This window comes from Ascaphus truei, chromosome 9 (assembly GCF_040206685.1).
Source record: "Ascaphus truei isolate aAscTru1 chromosome 9, aAscTru1.hap1, whole genome shotgun sequence".
Lineage (NCBI taxonomy): Eukaryota > Metazoa > Chordata > Amphibia > Anura > Ascaphidae > Ascaphus > Ascaphus truei.
The window spans coordinates 9,353,976-9,376,097 of record NC_134491.1 but is presented as its reverse complement, the minus strand read 5'-3'; the positions used below and the strand labels follow the sequence as shown (position 1 = coordinate 9,376,097).

The 22,122-nt window shown below is 41.0% G+C and overlaps 1 protein-coding gene across 7 annotated transcripts in view; it reads right to left on the bottom strand.

Annotated features, from left to right (window-relative positions):
• Window positions 1-5,313: 5,313 nt before the first annotated feature.
• The window catches only part of SLC25A21 (solute carrier family 25 member 21), a 349,268-nt gene continuing 332,459 nt past the window's right edge, over window positions 5,314-22,122 (bottom strand). For 6 of the 7 annotated variants that reach the window (XM_075613316.1, XM_075613315.1, XM_075613319.1 and 3 more), the window contains 3 exons: window positions 8,851-9,032; window positions 8,208-8,260; window positions 5,314-6,853 (listed from right to left, as the gene is read on the bottom strand). In XM_075613316.1, coding sequence (XP_075469431.1) covers window positions 6,792-6,853; window positions 8,208-8,260; window positions 8,851-9,032 — 297 coding nt within the window. In that variant the 3' untranslated portion in view covers window positions 5,314-6,791. Of the gene's footprint in view, window positions 6,854-7,251; window positions 7,290-8,207; window positions 8,261-8,850; window positions 9,033-22,122 lie in introns of all 7 variants that reach the window. The other variant, XM_075613317.1, reaches the window with a different exon arrangement.

The window sequence follows — 22,122 nt, the reverse complement described above, 5'->3', positions numbered from 1 at the left end:
AAAAGTGACAAAAACCCTCCACAGTAAAGCATAAAGCAACTGTAAATATTACTGTATGTTCATTTGCATGTCTTAGACAGGTCTGCAACCCTGACAATGGGGAAAGACAGGGTTGCAGACCTGTCTAAGACATGCAAATGAACATACAGTAATATTTACAGTTGCTTTATGCTTTACTGTGGAGGGTTTTTGTCACTTTTTTTACCCACCATAACTTTAATGACAGTGGTGATTACCTAGTCTAGTCTCAAACCTGCAAGCCATTAAGACCAGCCTCACACTGATGATACCCATCAAGGTTGAAACATGTATGTGAGTAGGTCTAATGGCTTTGCATCTCATCCCAGCCTCTGTTTAAAAGCTGTGTTTAAAACAGCATGCAGTGGCTTGAGGATTGGCTTGTGTAATACGAGCTTGAGACAAAAGGTGGCACTGATTGCTCATTTGCATGTCATTTCCCAGAATCCCTTGCTGCAGTGGAAGCGCTGTATGCTGGGTGACAATGGGGAAAGACAGGGTTGCAGACCTGTCTAAGACATGCAAATGAACATACAGTAATATTTACAGTTGCTTTATGCTTTACTGTGGAGGGTTTTTGTCACTTTTTTTACCCACCATAACCTTAATGACAGTGGTGATTATATATATATATATATATATATATATATATATATATATATATATATATATATATATATATATATATATATATTGGAATATATATATTTTCATTATCAATCACTTTACCATATTAAAGAGATCACTGACATTTGTTCAATGTTCATATGGGAGACCTTTAAACCTCTCTGCAATATTTCATTGTGTATATAGGCAAACTATCACTCTCGCCTCTCTCAGGGACAGATAGACAGACTTTTGCTGTTAATTCTTATCTCGCACTTTATTTAATAGCATGTGAATACTTCATTTGGCAAAGTTTGCTCATTTATATAATACATTTGCATAATCACACAGAATTGACAAGCCAAAATGAAATTGCTCAAAAAAAATACACTTACCGCCTGTTCCGACATGCGAGAAAAGTTTAATGAATACACTGATATTGCCTTATAAAGCTTGAAAGCTCAATTTCTGCACTTTATAAATAGGCAACCTTTAAGTCATGTCAGAATATTGTAATTCCCATCTCAAGAAACCTCAGACCTCAATGTGTTTTTTATTGAACTCTCCGTATCACCTGTACCATTGTTTATCACTAACCCTCAAAGCTGGCGCAATGGCATGCCATGGAAAAAAATCAGGGGTGGTGCAACAAGGCAAATTTGGAGCAAAATTGCGTTGTTTTCATTTTGCATTTCTTTCAGTCGATGCGCTAAGGATTGAAACCGGCTGCATCAGCTTCTGATTTGGCGATTGTTAATAGGAGATCAGGAGGAATTACACGACACTGCTGCATATTCCGATGTATCCATGTGTCACTTTGGAATTTTTTTTATTGCGTAAAAAAAAATAGCGATCTACGTCAAAATGTAAGAAACGTTTTCCTACATTTGACACAAACGCAAACAGAAAATAAAGCAACGCACCAAACCAAAGTTCCATTTGCACTTCTTTAGGACGATACATTTTCCCCAGGACCTCGTTCTTACATTTTTGCTATGGGAAACTTGCAGTAATGGTGTCCCATGTATCAATACCAACATTAAGCGCAAAGCCGGTTCTTTTTTTCTTTTTATTTCAAATTTTTTTATTAGGTTTTCAAATTTGACATCTTACAGAATATGTGAAACAATAATCATAGATCTCTAAATACATGCAAACAACATCATATTTCTTTGTTCCTAGACGACAATAAAAGAGATTTTTTTTCTTCAAGCTCAATCTGTTGTCTATGACTCATTTATCGAAAGCCTGAGTTACCTGTGTTAGGTGTACATGTGGTGTAAAACTACTGAACCTTCCTGTTTCAGGAGGGAAAGGATAGAGAGAGCAGAGAAAGAAATGTAAGACGAAAATGGGGGGGGAGGAAGGGGACCAAGAAAAAGAAGGTGGGGAGGGGGACAGAGGGAACACTGGGAGTGGGCACTGACTAAGCCTGACTATGGTCAAAGCTTCCTGAACATAGACCCATATTGGGAACCTGTTTTTCCTCTTCAATAGCTTATTTTGTGGGTCTTTTTTGCTCTAAACTCTGGACTCATGGGACTTCTAACCGTGAGGCCACTGTTCCCATATCTTAAAAAAACGGTCCATTTTTTGGTTTACTAATTCATGGATCATAGTCTGGATCATGATCCAGAATCTTTGGACATGTGGGCATGTCCACCAAATGTGGACCATGTCTCCTTTCATACCACATCCTCTCCAGCACACATCTGATGATCCTGGCTCAGTCTACTCGGGGTTAAGTACCATTGAAACAGAATTTTATATATATTCTCCCATGTGGTTGTACAAATTGAGGTTTTGGCTGCTGATTCCCAGATATCCCTCCAGTCGTCCATGTCTATTTCTATATTGAGGTCTTCAGCCCATTTCAACACATAATTGTGATTTTGGGGAGTTGTTTGAGATGCTATTCCCGTGTATATTCCCGAGATCAGTCCTATTTGGTATGTACCTTCTTCACATAGTTTTTCAAATTTTGTGAAATCTGTGTTTTTTGAGATCGTTTGCAAAAAGTCTGATCTGAAGGTAACCAAACATTTGGAAATCCTGCAATTATTCTTTTTTTATTAAATCTTAATAGGCGGAAATTTGCCCCCCTTCTACTAGATCCTTTGCTCTTGTTATACCCATTTGCTTGAGTTTCTTAGAATATTTTTGCAAGCATCCCAAGGAGAACGCAGGATTGTTTACTAAAGGGATTAGCAAGGACGGGGTCGCAGACATTGAGTACTTCTTTCTACTCTTAGTCCAAATTTCCCACGTGCACCTCATCGACCCCAGTTTAAATCTTCCCGGTTGACTCTCTCTGTAGAAGTTCGACCATATATATGTCGGCAGGGAGGAGGGTCTTGCATAGGATGACTCTATTCCCACCCAGCAACAAGACACTGGATCACTGTTCCACATAACTACTTGTTTTAGGTGGGCCGCAAAATAATAATTTATGATATCCGGGACCCCCATACCTCCACTTTCTCTCGGGGAGAGCATTATGGATCTCGCCACTCTCGGCCTTTTATCTTTCCATATAAACTGAAAGATCCTATTCTGAATATTCTTCAGCTCATATAGAGGCACCTTAATCGGAAGCGTCCGGAAATGATACAGGAGCCTAGGTAGTATGTTCATTTTTACAGACGCTATCCTGCCTAGCCAGGATATCTGGAAATTGTTCCAGGTCAGAAGATCTTTTTAGATTTTCCCAAAGAGGTCTGGGTAATTGCTTTGGTATAGTTTTTGGTATGAATTTGCTATATAGATTCCTAGGTATTTGATATGCGTCCGGCTCCATTTATAATTAAAATTTGCTTTTAGAAGCTTAACTTCCGACGCTGGGAGAGTTAGATTTAGGGCTTCCGATTTATCGTTGTTAATTTTATATCCTGAAATTTTCCCAAATTGGACTAACTGATATTGAAGATTCGGTAAGGAGATCAGTGGGTTAGCTAATGTCAAGATAATATCGTCCGCAAAAAGCGAAATTTTATAGTCTATCCCACCTATCTTAATTCCTTGAATGTTTCTATCCTCACTAATTATAGACGCTAATGGCTCGATTGTCAAAGCAAAGAGGAGTGGAGATAGGGGACATCCTTGTCTGGTACCGTTTTTAATTTTGACGGGATCTGAGTCTCCTCCCGGGAGTTTGACATAGGATGTGGGCGTCCTGTAAAGAGCTCTAACACCCTCCAAGAAAAGGCCTGAGAATCCAAATTTTATCGTTGTCTGATCTAGAAATTCCCACTTTATTCTATCAAACGCCTTTTCTGCGTCCAGACTTAATAGAATTGCCTTTGTTTCGTTCAGGTGCACATGGTCCATAATATTTATAATTTTTCTAGTATTATCCGAGGCCTGTCTGCCGGTGACAAAACCTACTTGATCTATGTGAATAAGTTTTGGAAGGATCGGGGTTAGTCTATTTGCCAAAATGTTGCTGTATATTTTTAAATCAGAGTTCAAAAGTGATATGGGTCTATAGCTGCTACATTGTAGTGGGTCCCGTCCTTCTTTATGTATAATTGCTAAGTTGGCCATTGTCATTGCAGTAGGGATGTCTGCTCCCTCCAAGAACGAGTTAAACATCTCGAGAATGAACGGGAAAAGCACCGCTTTAAACTTTTTATAATACAGGTTGGAAAAGACGCCCGGGCCTGGAAAAGCCGGTTCTTTTTGTCGCAACTCCTGCCAATATTTACATGCGACAGGCGGGATCTATGTATTAAACCAAGCTGCGCCATTTTTGTGTATGTCTGCGTCAAGTCTGCAACGAGTTTATGGAGCAAGTGAGAGCTAAATTATACTTCCATATCGGCGCAATTCGTTAAATCAAGAAATGTGCAGCATGCGTTACTTTCTTTGGTGGTTTTCTGTGTAGGTTTCCCCCTTAAATGTGGCGTAAGCGGTATTTAGAGCAGAACAGCAGCGCAGCACGTGCCAACATCTACAAGAGAATAAAATACTCTTAATAAATGTGCATTTTTTTAAACGGAAATACGCCAGGCGGCTTTCTTAATACATAGACCCCACGTTGTCCATATTTATACTGGGGTTGCCCGATTATAAGGCGGCATTTTGTTTTCAATAAAGTTAAGTTGAAAAGTAAATACTCGTCTAAAATAGGGCCCGCCTACTTTGCGAGCCAATCAGCAGTCGAATGTATGAGGTAGGAGGGTAAAACAGGGGATGCGCCTACTTGGGGGCATGAAACAGCCATGTTGCTTGTGGCAGGAAGCTAAAACCGAGAGAAAGACACAGAAACACAAAGAGACAGAGATAGACACAGAAAGAGAGACACAAAGTGTGTGTAAACGGTTTTCCTTTCCAGCTACTAGTGAAATCAGGGGGTCGCCTGATATTCAGGTTGGCCCTATAATCGGGCAAATACAGTATATGCTTGACTCTGCTGGTAGACGGCCTAACTGTGGTAGTAAGTGTTAGTTTTTGTTCAGCGTACTGAAAACAGACTAAAGAGTAGTCTCTTATGTTGTCAATTATTAGGCCATGAAGCTGAATATGTGAATCAGTTTCTCAGTTCATGGGAATGTTTCCGAAACGATGTTCAGTCAGTGAGAGTGACAAGTGCAGAAATGACGGGCGTAAGGGTAAAGAGATGGTGGCAGACGGAATATAAATTATTTCCTTTGGTACACGAGTCCTGTATACATCAAAACATCCTTTAAAGACTCGTATTCACCTTTTATTGGCCTCTTGGGCAGTACCGTGATTAATTACAGAATTTAAAAAAATTGCATCTACAGCATAAATGGAGTAATCAACAAAACAGATATGGGAGCAGCGAATACATCTCTACAAAAAAAATTGTATTAAAAAATAAATGAAAAAAAAAGGGTTTATAAACTGACAATACTGTAGTGTTGTTATTAAAAATTATTGTGCTAAACAAAGGTCTCTACAGCTCCCGAAAATATAAGGATTTAAAACATTCCGACTTGATCAAACTCTTAACTTGTCGATTTACCCTTTTTTACTACAACAAGCCTCAGATTTGTAAGGACTTCTATGGGGCTGATATGTCATAGTCTCCCGCCTGCAGTTGTAGGGCAAATCTGGAGCAAAATAAAACCACACCAAATTTATCAAAAATCTCAGTTTCCAATGGGATATATTTGTTCTTTGCTCCATTTTGTGCAGTTTTATGCACCCGTTTCCCCCACTTTTACAGCCTGGAGACTTTGATACACCAGCCCACAAGAATCAAGGAAACAGTGTTGAAACTGTGGGGCACAAATATTACTCCAGGTGTAACCAAGAAAAAACCCTATTGATTTCAATGTAATTTTTTTCCCTTTAATACAGATGGGGTTAGAATAAATGTTCCTGTTGCCTGGGGGGAACCCGCAAAATCCTTACAGTGGCAGCCCCCGACTGCGGGAAATCTCTCCATGGGCGACCTATTCCCTCCAGGAAGCCGCGGCTTTTACGGTCCCCCCGAGTCGCATCATTTTGCTTTACTTTCTGCGGCTCTGGGAATGGTAAATCTACAGTAGCTACATCTGTACCATTGTCTGTCCCAGAATTGCAGCCCCTTGATGCTCTAATCTCTTAGGACTTTGTAAAGCCATTTGCACCGTGATACACATTAGAGCTGTGATCTGAACCCTGCTATGTTCAAGTCATATTTAAACCACGAGAAATGACTGCAGGTAATGAAGACCCCGGTTATGTGGAACTGTGTCATGATAGGGCTTGGCAGTATCAAAGATTGCAGGGTAGAGGGTAAGTATACTTAGAACCACTGAGCAGCAATTCCTCCGAACCTAGGCCAGAGGTGGGCATCTCCAGTCCTCAAGGGCCGCCAACAGGGCAGGTTTACAGGATATCCCTGCTTCAGCTCAGTCTTTAACTGATCCACCTGTGCTGAAGCAGGGAGATCCTGAACCCCTGACCTGTTGGCGGCCCTTGAGGACGGGAGTTGCCCACCTCCGCCCTAGAGGAAGGGTTTTCAGCCTTCTATCAGCAATATTTCCACATGATTGTAAACCAGTTTCAGAATTCCTTTTTTGTATTAAAATGATTAATTAGTCCCTTGCGCAAGAGGCATTCAGGTTCCATGGTCTTTGATTCGTTGTCTGTCCTGATTGCGATGCGATTGTGATCATATGGATATTTAGTAAAAAGAGAGGCGTTGACATCACGGGTCACCAGTTCTTCTGCAGCCAGTCGTAGGAATATTCATACACCAACAGCATCACTGCTCCACCTGCACAAACATGGACATTGGTCTTAGGTGACGGGACGTTCCTGCATGTAGCTGTAGTTCTATGAGCTTGAATAGAGCAGGGAATGTGGGTGAGGAACAGAACACAGGTCGGTGGGGACGGGTCTTTATGAATGTGTTCTGCTCCTTAGAAATTAAGGCCGGGCAGAGTCTCTGGATAGAAACCTTAACTACACAAACTTTGATATTCGTTCGGATGTGCGAGTCGTACTTCAGAACGTCCGAATTTGAGTGAAATACGGGCCAAAACCGGACAAAAGACTCATTCTCATTTATTTTATTTAGAAACTGGGCAATCTTTTGGGCAAACGAAAAACTCGCAAGCTTACACACAAAAGTTTGGATTTTGAAAACGTTTTCCCAGACTCAGCAGTGCTTACCCTCAGACAGCCAGTCTTCATATCTTCCTTTAACAAATCTAACCGTGTAAATAGAAAAGATTTGGCTGCTTTTATTTTTGTACGAAATGAATTCCAAATTGCATTTTGTAGAGTTCTCTGAATGGGGAGTATTTGTCAATCAAGTGTTTTCTTTACCCTTAGTCAACCAGTCATTACCAGAATACCGATAAAGATAAGGGGAGTGGGAGAGAAGGGGCAGCACGAGCACTTACTGAACACATAATGACATCAGACAAAAGGGAGCAACCAGAGGAAATCAAATCCCTCCCAAGTCGTAGATCATCATTCTTACATAGTAACTTAAAAGACAACGTTTCAGGTCTCATATGGACCCTTCATCACCTGAACGTTGGGACCTGGAGACATTGGCTGTTACATGAAACGGAGAATTGCATTATGAACGTGTGAGCAGAACTCTACTTTGCATCTCTGTCTTAGAGGAGGCCTGTACTTTGAAGAAACGGTTTAACATTGGCACAAAAGTAATGTATTGGAATACTTTGTCTACTGGCGTCCGCAACCAAGTTATGGAGTAGTTGGTTGAGTCAAGAAAGCAGCTACTTATTTTAATGGGATTTATCAATACTTTTCATATTTTTCTACTTGTTTTATGCATTTAAAAAAATACCAGATCTTAGCTGGCATAAATGGGATTAGGAAAGTCATGCAAAAAGTTTGAAACTTTGTGAGCATGTCTCTTACATTTAACACAGACCTGAACCAATGGAATAATAAATTATGAAGGCTAAATGTTGCTATTAGTCGGCATCATACATAAACCCAGGGCTAATTGAGCATAACGTCCTACAGCTTTTTATACAAATCTATCATTACAGTACTGTGAATAATGAAAACACCTAATAAAGATTTGATTACGAACGCTGAAACTATGTCATATACATAAAGCGCACGAGAATAATTGGGAAAACATTTACCAGGCCCAAGCCGCATGATTTTGGGAAGAAGACCTTTGTAAAGTGCCTGAAACCTGGAAGATGGAAAAGAATAGAACATATATTATAACATATATATTACAAAGTACTTTATAATGGCAATATGAGGAGAGCCCTTGATTTCCAGAAGATACATTTGAAGAAACGCAGAAGCAGAAATGTGAAAGATCAATGTACTACAGAGCTACTAGTGAGGTGTTACAAGCATCTCGGCCAATATTTACTAAACGGTGCTATGACATAAGACTCCTTCGAGTGAATGGGCTGCAAGAAGTCTTCCGCTGGGATAAGGTTTCTGATGGAGAAGCGCCGCTTAGTAAATATGGCCCAGTATGTGGAAAGAGAATGTGAGTTAGGAGGAGTAGGGTCACAAAGGGATACAGAGATTTAAGAAAATGTGTCTTAGAACAGTGGCGTAAGGAGGAAAGTTCAGGTACAGATATAAACGGGAGGCAAAATATCATGGGAGATAAGGAATAAATAGGGATGCAGTAAGAGGATTCAGAAGAATGGGTGAGGTATGTGAGCAGTAGAGAGACACAGAAGCATGTGGGTTAGTAATGGAAGGACAGAAGCTATTGCAAAGGGAAAGGGTGACAGACAAGTTCTGATGAAGACTTTTTACCCTTCCTCCTTATAAACTGTAACCATCGTTTTCCAGCAGCTGCGGTACTTAATTACACCCGGTTCCGGCTGTGGCCCCTGAATCCGACTCTTGGCCACATCAAATGGGATGTTAATCACAGAGGCAAGAGTCCCCGAGGCCAAACCAATAATACACTTTCTTAGGAACTCCAGCGTTGCATCCTACGTAGGCAGTAACACAGGACACATTGTGAGAGGTTGCCCTTCCAAATATTATATCTTAAACTATAGCAGTGTGAGGCTTTGCAAAGTCTAGTTATACATAGATACTATGTGTGGTTTGCAAGGCAGCCTCCACTTAGAATTTCTGAGTAAAGACTGTTAAAATTATTACGTTTACAGGCGGGTAACAATATGGAGAGGGCAGGAATTGAACCCATCACTTACAATAAGAATATTCCCCTTTTGAGAATATTCTTCCTGTCCCCACCTGCACCTTACAATGGAATACACCTTATATATTAGAAAAGCAGCTCAAATCTTAGCACGCCCCTGCCATTACAGTAATCCTGCCCCACCATGCACCTTCCGCTGGGAGCAATACTGCTGCTAAGAACTTTCTCGTCTGGTTGAGGTGTTCTGCTAATGCTGTGTTTTCCTGTCTGTGTCAGTGGGGGAGATGTTATTTGCTCTGAGCTTGATAGGTGGGTTTAAGAGGATTCTGGGTAATGTGCCTTTAATCAGCTCCCTGGCACCCTGCACAATGGGCTCCTTGCAGAGAGAGATGCGGGAGGATTTCCGTGGGCTGCACTGTTTCTTCCCTGACAATCCCATTGGCTGTTTTCGCACATGGTCCAAATCGCCTGCAGGCACATTTCCTCACACAGGATTCATAAATACAGTCCATAACGAGACTCTGGTTTCGGCATATGGGGATGATTTGTGTAATTGGCCTTTACAATGTACTTAGTATTACTGTATCAAAACACAAGAAACCTGAGCACTCTATTAGCTAATTGGCCAGAATATTTTACAAATGACAGCAAGCCCTCCATCAGGAAGTGCACTAAAATGTGTATGTGTCCGCAAGCCCCCAAATGTTAAATTAAATAAAGGCGGAAAACACACACACACACACACTCACACAAGCCTGTTGCTGGCCTGCAGGTTTTTTCCACATTTCTCCTCAGATGTTGCAGATCTGTCAGCAGGAAATGTTCTCCTACTACTAAACTAACAAGCGCGCTGTGGTAATGCACTGCAGGGCCGTGGCCTTGGATTATATGAGCTTTTACCAATCGCAGGAGTTAGGTTATCTCCTTAAAGGGGCAGTCACACTCAATAACGTGAAAGCACTTGGACATGTTACACAGCCTCTTTCACTTTAAAGACTTTTTTTTTTTTCATTTTTATTATTTATGGTGTTTTTAATGACATTTCAAAAGTAGTCCAGAAGTCCAACCCTGAACAGCGTGCCCCGAATACACTGGAATAGCCTCAGAACAGAGGGGGTAGAGGGTAAAGGAGATAAAAAAATGCTTGGGGTAAACACAAGGCTATGATTAATATTAAAGTAACAGAAAGGCCTAAACAAATGTGAGGTTTCACAGCAGACATGAGAAGGGCAGACTAGCTGGGTCACTTGGTTTTTATATGCTAACAATGTCTGTGTTTCTATATACCTGCACCTGACAAAGTGTACAAGGATGGTCCTCATTTTAAGCATTATTTGCGTTTAGCTGATGATAAATCTTGGGCATAGTTAATGGATGTGTGCGTCCGCATTACACACTGACATTACCACCTTGTACTACTTCTGAGATGCCTCCTGAGTCCTCAGAAAACCCCAAAGCTGACACCACTTAGATTGTAAGCTCTCTAGGGCAGGGATTTCCTTTCCTACTGTCTGATTTTGGTGGTTGCATTTATTATAATTCCTGTACTGTATTCTCTCCCTTGCAAAGCACTGTGGGCACTATACTGTATATATATATATATCTATCTATATATATAGATATATATATATAGATAGATAGATAGATAGATAGATAGATAGATAGATAGATAGATATACCCACTGACATACGGTAAGTTTAGCTTTGGGGCTGGTTAAAACCGGTTAAAATTTTGTGATGATTTTCCGTAGGTCATTAAGCACAAAGGGGTAAGATATATAGGGCCATATTTATGTAGTCTTCCACCATTCGACACCACCTGAACCTACCAGTCAATGAGCTGTAAGGAGTCTTCAAGCTCTGTAATGTGTCGCAAGACTGCTTAGTAAATATAGGCAATAATGGCATACTGGGGTGTATTTAGCAAGTGGTGATTTATAGCGCTTTGAACAGGCATCTCAACATGATTTGACATGATTACTTTGCTCACTTTTGCTTCTTGTGAATTCTCGTGCAATCAGAGCAGTGGATATGTGGAGCAGTGGATATGTGGAGCAGTGGATATGTGGAGCAGTGGATATGTGGAGCAGTGGATATGTGGAGCAGCGGATATGTGGAGCAGCGGATATGTGGAGCAGTGGATATGTGGAGCAGTGGATATGTGGAGCAGTGGATATGTGGAGCAGTGGATATGTGGATATGTGGATATGTGGAGCAGCGGATATGTGGAGCAGCGGATATGTGGAGCAGCGGATATGTGGAGCAGCGGATATGTGGAGCAGCGGATATGTGGATATGTGGAGCAGTGGATATGTGGATATGTGGAGCAGTGGATATGTGGAGCAGCGGATATGTGGAGCAGCGGATATGTGGAGCAGCGGATATGTGGAGCAGCGGATATGTGGAGCAGCGGATATGTGGAGCAGCGGATATGTGGAGCAGCGGATATGTGGAGCAGCGGATATGTGGAGCAGCGGATATGTGGAGCAGCGGATATGTGGAGCAGCGGATATGTGGAGCAGCGGATATGTGGAGCAGCGGATATGTGGAGCTAGTGGATATGTGGAGCTAGTGGATATGTGGAGCAGTGGATATGTGGAGCAGTGGATATGTGGAGCAGTGGATATGTGGAGCAGTGGATATGTGGAACTAGTGGATATGTGGAGCTAGTGGATGAACGTCTTCTATGCATCTTGATTTATGATATTGAGATGTATGAAACGGTGCCCCATGGGGGATATGTATGGAGGGTCACAAAGGGATATTATGTCATTAAGTGAACCCGCAAGGCCAGAGGAGTCTTAACAAGCTTAAATCGCAAGTTTCACACATTTAGTGCCAGTGCAGATGGACACGAGAGAACATTCTTGCACAGCATCATTTTTTCTCCCCGACGTCTATAAAAACCTGCAAACAAAGGGGGAAGAATCCTCTAGGTCTGATTTATACACTGGATACAGAACAGAAGAGCCAGATTGTCAGGGCTTCATAACGCTAAGGAAGAGAATGTGATCCATAGTCCTAAGACATGTTTATTATCATTTATTATGCCGCAACGTAATTTAACACAATACAATTTGGATATCAAAAGACAATTAGAAATAAAAAATGATTACCACATTAACATACACTGGGGAGGAGGGCCTGCCCCAACAAGCTTACAATCGAAGTGGAGGACTAGAGTAGAAACACAGGCTGTTCTAGGAACAGATATGATTCCGGGTTTCTAAAAGCTGTAGTGACGATATTAGTGGAGATGTGGGAAACGGTCGCACAAGGTCACAACCCATGAGAAATTTGCCGTTTTTGAGTCATGAAAAAAAAGCCGCCAATGAGTCTGGGTTTGGGTCCGTGAGCGATTCTCCAAGCATTAAATGAATGTGCATTGCCATTTCGTTTTAATATGCTCATTTGCTAAATTCTTTAAAACCGCTAGCTTTGCTTAATGCTGAGACTATAAATGGCGCACACACACACACACACACACACACACACATACGCCATGTTCCGCTCACCGTCTGGAGATAATCCGCTGAAAGCTCGCAAAATGGTCAAAGCTAAGGCTCATTTTGCAACATTTGTAGTACTTTGAGGCTTGGTGAAATGTTTCGCGAGGGGTGTACTTTGGGTAAAAGAAACACTACAAATGTCACCAATGCATTTGGGACAGTTTCACACATCTCTAGATATTAGGATAGACGTCCTTGATGAGCTAAGAGCTGAATCCTTTAGGGATGTGCAGAATCACTCTCCTTGAATATTAACAAGGTGCAGTGTAAAGCAATGAAGAATACGGCTACCAACATGCAGTAGTGGCGTCCACTCATCAGTATAACTGGCTACCTCAGAAATAGTACATCACCTTTACTTATTTGTATCTTGTGAAAAGTTAAAACAGGCTTTGCATTTCTCCGGGAACATTGGATTACTGCATAACAGCTGCTTACAGTATGTTTATCTGTTTGACTAATGATAGCTTCATAATTACTGTGCAAACAAAGAACGGCGCGTGAAGCACTGACAAATAGTCATACCAACAAAATACATTAGAGATTTAAAAACATTTCCTGATACTTATTTATTTATTTTTTAAGGATGTGAATTGGCTCCATTTAACCTACTAAATATGCTACTGTAATCAGTTCATTTTCAACCTTGGCAGGATTGCCCCTTTAATGTGAGATAGCAAAATTCTGGTAAACATGAAAGCTAGGCAACATCTTTAACTGAAAAAGGGTAATATTGGGCAATATGACCAAATGCAAAATGCCTTTTTATTTAATTTTATTTATAGTGGAAAGATTGTGGACGGTAGTCAGAAAAAAAGAAAGATAAGTGATGTTACTCAGTGTCCATCAGATTTGGGTCACTAGCTATAAACAGAGTTATATGACACCCATCCAGACAATACAAAATAACATCATGGCAGGCTTGGCAAGGATTCATCTAATGTGGAAGCAATGGGGGACTAGAAGTGTATATTATACAGTGCTAACTAATACTATCATTTACAGGGCATAATTATTGGTTATCCACATGGTTATATTCAGGGAGGCGGAGGGATTTTTCTGTAAGCTGCTATTTAAACGAAGTGCAGAGCGCAGGATCTCTCTCCAGCCTGGAACTACCAGGGTTAATAACGGTAATCACGGTACGCGGCTGCTCTGATTGCAGAGACAGATGGGCGGTTGGTGCCATTTTTATGGTGTTTGAGACGCTGCAGGGTTTATGGTAAACAGAGCCCAGAGCTTAGCTGCTCTATGGTCTGCTGAGGCCGGCCGAGCATATGAGAAACCATTCAGTATTTGCTGACTTCCAAGTCACACATGCCGATCCCATCAGTGCCGCCCCCCGGCTCAGAGACTTTTATTGTTTTTGGCAAAAATGACCTGCAAACAGCTTTAATTGGGATGCAAATTTAATGCCCAGTTTAAGGCTGCTGACAGCTTGACGCTCGCATGGTCCTCTCAGCATGGGGAAGTTTATGCTGCCCGTGATCCGACAGCCACAAAGTGTGAATCACAGAGGTTCCTGGTCTGGATGCATGTGTTTGCACGCACCTCTTGAAAATGATATACCTGGTAGCTATTCTCCTGGGAGTCCTGGGGTGGTGGGGTGCTAGGTAGAGTACCTTGTATTTATATAAAACGTAAGCCCAGAATGTACAAGCTAAAATTAGCTAGACAACACATTTCTTCCCAACACATAAAGCGCAGTGCTCTGATCTTGTAACACACACCACAGAGCCCAGGGTATACACCATGTATGGAACACCCTCACATTGTTACACACTTGTCATAGGTTCACACACCTTAACCTGCAGGAGGCTTATAGGGGAATTCATGAAGCTCCAATAATGGGTATTGGAGCTTGCTCAACGTTAACTGCCATTAACCTTGAACCGCAGGATGTCACTCAATGTACAGACATTATATCAACACTAGGATGGAGGGGGGAGGGGAATGAAACAGATAACGAACTAAATGGAATAGAGGAGGATACAAGGTGGTATGGAGGTAGAATGGGGGCAAGTGTGAGTTTGACAAGCAGTGAGACACCCATAGTAATTACAGATAATACTAGAAAACTTCTAAAGACTAAACCAAGTGGGCGCAGAAAGGAAGGAGCAGATAAGATAATAGTACAGGCTGAAAAAAACTTAAATGCATGCTAATGCAAGAAGCCTGACAGATAAAATGGGGGAGCTTGGATTAATAGCTGCAAGGGAGCAGCATGATATCATAGGCATTACTGAAACATGGTGGGATGAAACTCATGACTGTACAGTTAATTTAGAGGGTTATTCCCTTTTTCGGAAGGATCGAACAAATAGAAGGGGAGGTGGAGTATGTTTATATGTTAAACCGGAACTAAAACCTATTATAAGAGATGATGTTTATAAAGGCAATGATGAAAATGTGGAGACTTTGTGGATAGAAATTAGCAGTGGAGGTAAAAGTATTAAGAAAATGTTTGTGGGAATATGCTATAAACCACCAAATATCTGTGAGATTGAGGAAGCTAAAATACTTTTGCAAATGGAAAAGGCATCAAAACTGGGTCATGTTTGCATAATGGGGGATTTTAATTATCCAGACATAGACTGGGGCAATGAGATTAGCATTACAACAAAAGGAAACAGGTTTTTGGGGGTGCTTAAAGACATTTATAAGACCCAAATTATTGAGGAACCAACCAGGAGAGGGTCAATACGGGATTTAGTCATATCAAACAATGTAGAAGTAATAACAAATATTCAAGTCCTGGAACATTTGGGTAACAGTGATCATAACACGGTCTCATTTGAAATAAATGATCAAAAAACAGATTACTTGGGTTCAACAAAGACCTTAAACTTTAGAAAGGCAGATTTTAATAAATTGAGGTCTAATCTAGTAGTAATACAATGGGATGATGTTTTTGCAGGGAAAAATGTAGAAGATAAATGGGCAGTCTTTAAAACATTGTTAGAAAAGCACACTTATCAGTGTATACCCTTGGGTAATAAGTATAATAGAAATAAGTCAAAACCAATGTGGCTAAATAAACAGGTAGGGGAGGAAATGGACAAGAAGAGGAAGGCGTTTAGATTCTTTAAGTCAGAAGGGACGGAGACATCGTATCAGAATTATAAGGAATGTAACAAAAATGGCAAAAATGGATAATGAAAAAAGGATTGCAATAGAAAGTAAGGTCAACCCTAAAAAGTTCTTTAAGTACCTTAATAACAAAAAATGAGAAACGAAAATATTGGACCCTTTCAGTGTGAGATGGGTAGGCAGATTATTGGAGATAAGGAAAAAGCTGAGGTATTAAACAAATTCTTTGCCTCTGTGTTTATCAGGGAAGAATCAAGTTCAATAGTAGTGCCGCAGGAGGAAGCCACAACCTCCATATTAATGAACCATTGGTTAACTGAGGAAGAAGTTCATAAGCGACTTGAAAAAATTAAAGTAAATAAGGCACCTGGCCCCGATGGCATACATACAAGAGTTCTCAAGGAGTTAAGCTCAGTAATAGCAAAACCATTATATTTAATATTCAAGGACTCCATTTCCACAGGCTCAGTACCACAAGATTGGCGTAAAGCAGATGTGGTGCCTATATTTAAAAAGGGAGCTAGATCACAACCGGGAAATTACAGACTTGTAAGCCTGACTTCAATAGTGGAGAAACTACTTGAAGGTTTAATTAAGTAATAATCCCTGAACAGGGCATTACTGGCCAATAATGCCCTGGCTGGAAGAGTTGAAGGCCCGAGGCGAAGCCGATGGACTTTAACCCAGCCAGGGCATTATTGGCCAGTAATGCCCTGTTCTGAGGGGATTATTACTATTATAGGCTAAATGTAGGCTAATTTAATAAATAATAGACACTTTTGTATAGTTAAATAGATTTTTTTATTAAAATAAAATGGTAAATACATGAAACCACCTCTATATACTCTTACACTGCAGATATCTATATCCACACACTGCAGATATCTATATCCACACACTACAGATATCTATATCCACACACTGCCGTCCGCTCTGTGTACACACACACACACACACACAAACTGCTGCCACACACACACATACACACACAGGACAGCACACCACACACAACACAGTGCCTCTACACACACACACACACACACACACACACACACACTGGAGCTCTGACACACAACACAGCACCTCCTCTACACTCACTACACAGCACCTCTATACACACAGCAGCAGCTCTACACACACACAGTAGCTCTACACACACACAAACTCTGCTGCTACACACATGCTACACCCATAAACACTGCTACTGACACACACACACTGGAGCTCTATACACACACACACACACAGTAGCTCTATACACACACACACACACATCAGCTCTACACTCACACAAACTGCTGCTACACATACAACAGCACAACACACACACACACACACACACACACACTTCAGCCGCAATAAAAAATGCAGCCACTAACTAAACTTTGCACTCTCCCCCCACCTCTACACACAACACAGCACCTCTACACCCACCCCCCCCCCCACACACAAACACACAACACCTCTATACACAACACGCTTACTTCTTTGCAGACCCCCCCCCCCCCCAATCCAACTGAATCTGCTCAGAAAATCTCAGTCAGCTCAGGAGGGGGAGGAGTCAAACTGTGGTGGCTGATACTTTTTGACCAATCCCCTGCCCTGTCTCAGAGCTGTTACTTAATTCAAACCAATCCCCTGCCCTGTCTCAGCTGTTCTGAAAGCTGATTGGCTGGAAATAAACAGATTGAAAACTGCACTTTGCAAGCTGCTGAAATTCAGGGCATTACTGATTGGATAATGCCCGGAATTTTAACCAATCAGAGAGCAGGGTTTTCAATAATACCCTGAATTTTACTGCTTTAGCCTATAATACAGGATAATATTCAGGAATACCTAATGGAAAACAAAATTATTAGTAATAGTCAGCATGGATTTATGAAGGATAGATCTTGCCAAACTAACCTTATTTGTTTCTTTGAGGAGGTAAGTAGGAATTTAGACCAGGGTAATGCAGTTGATGTGGTCTACTTAGATTTTGCAAAGGCTTTTGATACGGTTTCACACAATAGGTTGATGAACAAAATAAAGAAAATTGGACTCAGTAATAATATATGCACCTGGATTGAAAACTGGTTAAAGGACAGACAACAGAGGGTTGTCATACACTGGCGACACACTTTATTCGATCTCGGCTAGTCCCACGAATTCGGGTATACCCGGGTGTATTGAGGTTTGTGACTGTTTTCTGCCCGAGTGCATTGGGTTATTTTCCAGGCAGGGATTGAAGCATTTTATTCCCGCTGGCTGCAATACTGCACAGTATATATATATATATACTGCATTACAATTCATGAATTTATGCCATCTGGTAGACACGCGAAGCATTGCAGCCTATTAAATCCTAATCATTATCATTTAACAGATCAGCCGCCCGTCAGCCAGGCATGAACCCAGGCTGGGAAGGCAAACGCAACGGGGCTTGTCAGAGGTGAGGAGCGGCGCATTCCAGGTATCTGCCAGGTACATACTGGGTATTTGCTCGAATAAAGTGTGTCGGTGCAGTAAATGGAACTTTTTCAGGTTGGGCTAAAGTCGTGAGTGGAGTACCTCAGGGATCGGTACTGGGACCCCTGCTTTTTAAGTTGTTTATTAATGACCTTGAGGTTGGGATCGAGAGCAAAGTCTCCATCTTTGCTGATGATACTAAATTGTGTAATGTAATAGAATCAGAGCAGGATGTAATTTCTCTTCAGAAGGACTTGGAGAGACTGGAAACGTGGGCAGGTAAATGGCAAATGAGGTTTAATACAGATAAATGTAAGGTTATGCATTTGGGATGTAAGAATAAAAAGGCGACTTACAAATTAAATGGAGATATATTGGGGGAATCCTTGATGTAGAAGGATTTAGGAGTGCTTGTAGACTGCAGGCTTAGCAATAGTGCCCAATGTCATGCAGTAGCTGCAAAGGCAAACAAGATCTTATCTTGCATCAAACGGGTAATGGATGGAAGGGAAGTAAACATAATTATGCCCCTTTACAAAGCACTGTGATGGCAGATACAATAGATTTGTTCAAAAAAAGGTTGGACATCTTTTTAGATGGGAAAGTTATACAGGGATATACCAAATAAGTATACATGGGAAGGATGTTGATCCAAGGATTAATCCGATTGCCAAGCAGGGAGCATGGACTCAGCCTTACGCTGACAGCCTCCTGCTCTTCCTATCACATCTCCTACGCTATCTCCAAGTCTGCAGCACCTAAACCCAACACACATCTCTCATGCTGACTCCAAGTGTCTACCAACCGTACTACATCACACAAATACACCTCTCAAGCTACTGAAACGCCAAAAGTGCAGCATCTTTACCACAGTACAAATAAAATAATTTGTGCAGCATTCTCACTTCATTCTAAACATCCCCTTGTTTTAGAACATACTGAGGGTCATTTATCAAATCCCCCCTGGTTGCAAAACTGGGACAGTCCCAGATTTATTAAGGAAAAACATTTGTATTAAAGCCAACAGAATGTTCTTGTTTGATAAATTGATTGCAGTATTTTGCATCAGTTTTGCTCTGGTTTTGCAGCCAGGACACTTTCATAAAATACCTCAATTGTGTACATCCTTTATCTTAGAGCTGCCAGATGTCTCATATACACGGGATTGTCCCATTTTTAATTGACTTGTCCCGGAAAGGTTAGTCGGGACGCAGAAATGTCCCATATTTTAGTGCCTTGACATGAAATGCCTGAACTTAAAATTATTGTAATTAAATCAGTCCTAAAAACAGAATAGATTTACTTGAGTGTAATAGTTCTCTTTTCCGGTAGATGTCGCCTTACTAAATTATTAAAATAATAAAGTTAGGACACTGCCTGGTCACCTCATAATACCGTGACACCCACCCCTACAGGCGTTACTTTTTCTCCCACCCCTACTTGTAAGTTCAAACGCGTCTTTCCCCTTCCGGCCAAGCGCAGAGATGATAAAAACCAAAAAATGTAGTGGTCCAGCGGGAGATACCAATCAGCTCCAGGCATTTGGAAATAATTCATCACTCACTATAAGATTTTTTTTTTTTTTTTAACTAATCTACTTGTCAACCCATTCAAAAGTAAAGTGGCTTTTTCAAATATTAAACTCATCCAGAATTCAAGCAGCAGTTTACACCCTAATATTATTATATCTTCTGCATACAATTTGCATTTCAGTTTTTTACACAATGCCCTGGATTTATAATAAGTTTGAATGATTAGTAAAATCTCTTTGCTTGACTTCAGAAATCTTATGAGTGAGAACCTATAATCATATAACATGTAACGTAAAATCCTATCAATTTATAGCATAGCAAAGACGTGGCACTCACTAAATATTGTGCTGTGCAGTTTGTAAGTGCTTCACTGATTGAAAGAGCTGCAAAGACCACCAATGGATTGCTCCACTCGGAACTGAAAGGGTTATAGTCCACACTCACTGCACCATGTGCTCCTTCAGTGGGACTTTACAAAATCAGGTCTATTTTTCAGGTAAGCCCCTATACAACTTTACAGACATTCAATGCAAAGCCAAGGACCAGGCCAAGCTGAACAGGGGGGGGAGCAACAGCTGTCTTTGAATGGGTCCCCACTGGCTTTGCACTTCCTTTCCCAGGCTAAACTGTACAGTCTGTAATAAGGCAAGTTAAGCAGTTGGTGAATCCCTAAGGAGACTCCTTGTATCAAGTCACGCAAATGGGTGTACTGCTCCAAAATGCACAAGGAATGCGTTATGTGCAGTGTGTATCACTGTGTATCACCGTGCACCGATGCCTGTGTCAAGGCATTTTCCGCAGCCGTATCGTCAGTAAGCATTGTGGGTGGTAGGGTTCTGGAAATCCATATGATAATAGTATGCATCCATTTTTGCGTTTCTTTGTGCCAATGGTGTCCCAGTATTTAGCAGAACAGGTGTTAAAATTTTACTAAAACAAATCTGTGTCAAATATTTTCACGTTTAAAGAAACGTCATCAGAGCCCCAAACCCTTCGATCTTTAGATCTCTGCTGTCTGTTGTCAATCAACAAAGTTTAAACTTGTATGGATTAATGCAAACATGGAAAGGCATAATATACACTAGACCAGGGCTCTTCAGTGCAGTCCCCCTACTGCCCTAATGTGGCCCGTGGACTCTCAGCTGCTTAAGGGACTAGTAGGAAAATAGCAGGAACAAAGTGCAAATTTGAATTCTGAAAATAACTTGTATGTTAAGGTAATGTATATACAGCTCAACCCCCTTATAACGCTGTGCTTGGGGTCCAAAGAATCACATTGCGTTATGAAGGGGATCGCGTTAGAAATAATGTACAATTGTATGCATTGTACAATAAAGTATTTAAGAAATCAATAACTGTGTTCTAAAGTATTTATAAATACAAAAATTGGGAGCCACGATTGCATCGCGTTATAAGCGTCTTCGCGTTGTAACGGATCGCGTTATAATGGGGTTGAGCTGTATATACAGTTAGGTCCGGAAATAATTGGACACTGACACAATTTTCAGAATTTTGGCTCTGTACGCCACCACAATGGATTGGAAATGAAACAACTGAGATGCAATAGAAGTGCAGACTTTCAGCTTTAATTCCAGAGTTTGAACAAAAATATCGTATGAAACGTTTAGGAATTGCAACCATTTTCATACACAGTCCCCTTATTTCAGGGGCTCAAATATAATTGGACAAATTAACACAATCATAAATAAAATGTTAATTTTTAACACTTTGTCGAGAATCCTTTGCAGGCAATGACTGCTTGAAGTCTGGAACGCATGGACATCACCAAACACTGGGTTTCCTCCTTTGTGATGCTTTGCCAGGCCTTTACTGCAGCTGTCTTCAGTTGTTGTTTGTTCGTGGGTCTTTCTGCCTTAAGTTTTGTCTTCAGCAAGTGAAATGCTTGCTCGATCCAGTTGAGATAAGGTGATTGACTCGGCCATTGCAGAATATTCCACTTCTTTGCCTTAAAAAAAACTCCTGGGTTGCTTTCGCAGTATGTTTTGGGTCACTGTTCATTTGTAAAGTGAAGCGCCATCCAATCAACTTCGCTGAATTTGGCTGAATCTGAGCAGACATTATATCCCTATACACTTCAGAATTCATCCGGCTGCTTCTGTCTTCTGTCACATCATTAATAAACACTAGTGACCCAGTGCCATTGTAAGCCAAGCATGCCCATGCCATCACACTGCCTCCACCGTGGTTTACAGATGATGTGGTATGCTTCGGATCATGAGCCGTTCCAAGGCATCTCCATACTTTTTTCTTCCCATCTTTCTTCTGGTACAGGTTGAGCTTAATTTCATCTGTCCAAAAAAATGCTGTTCCAGAACTG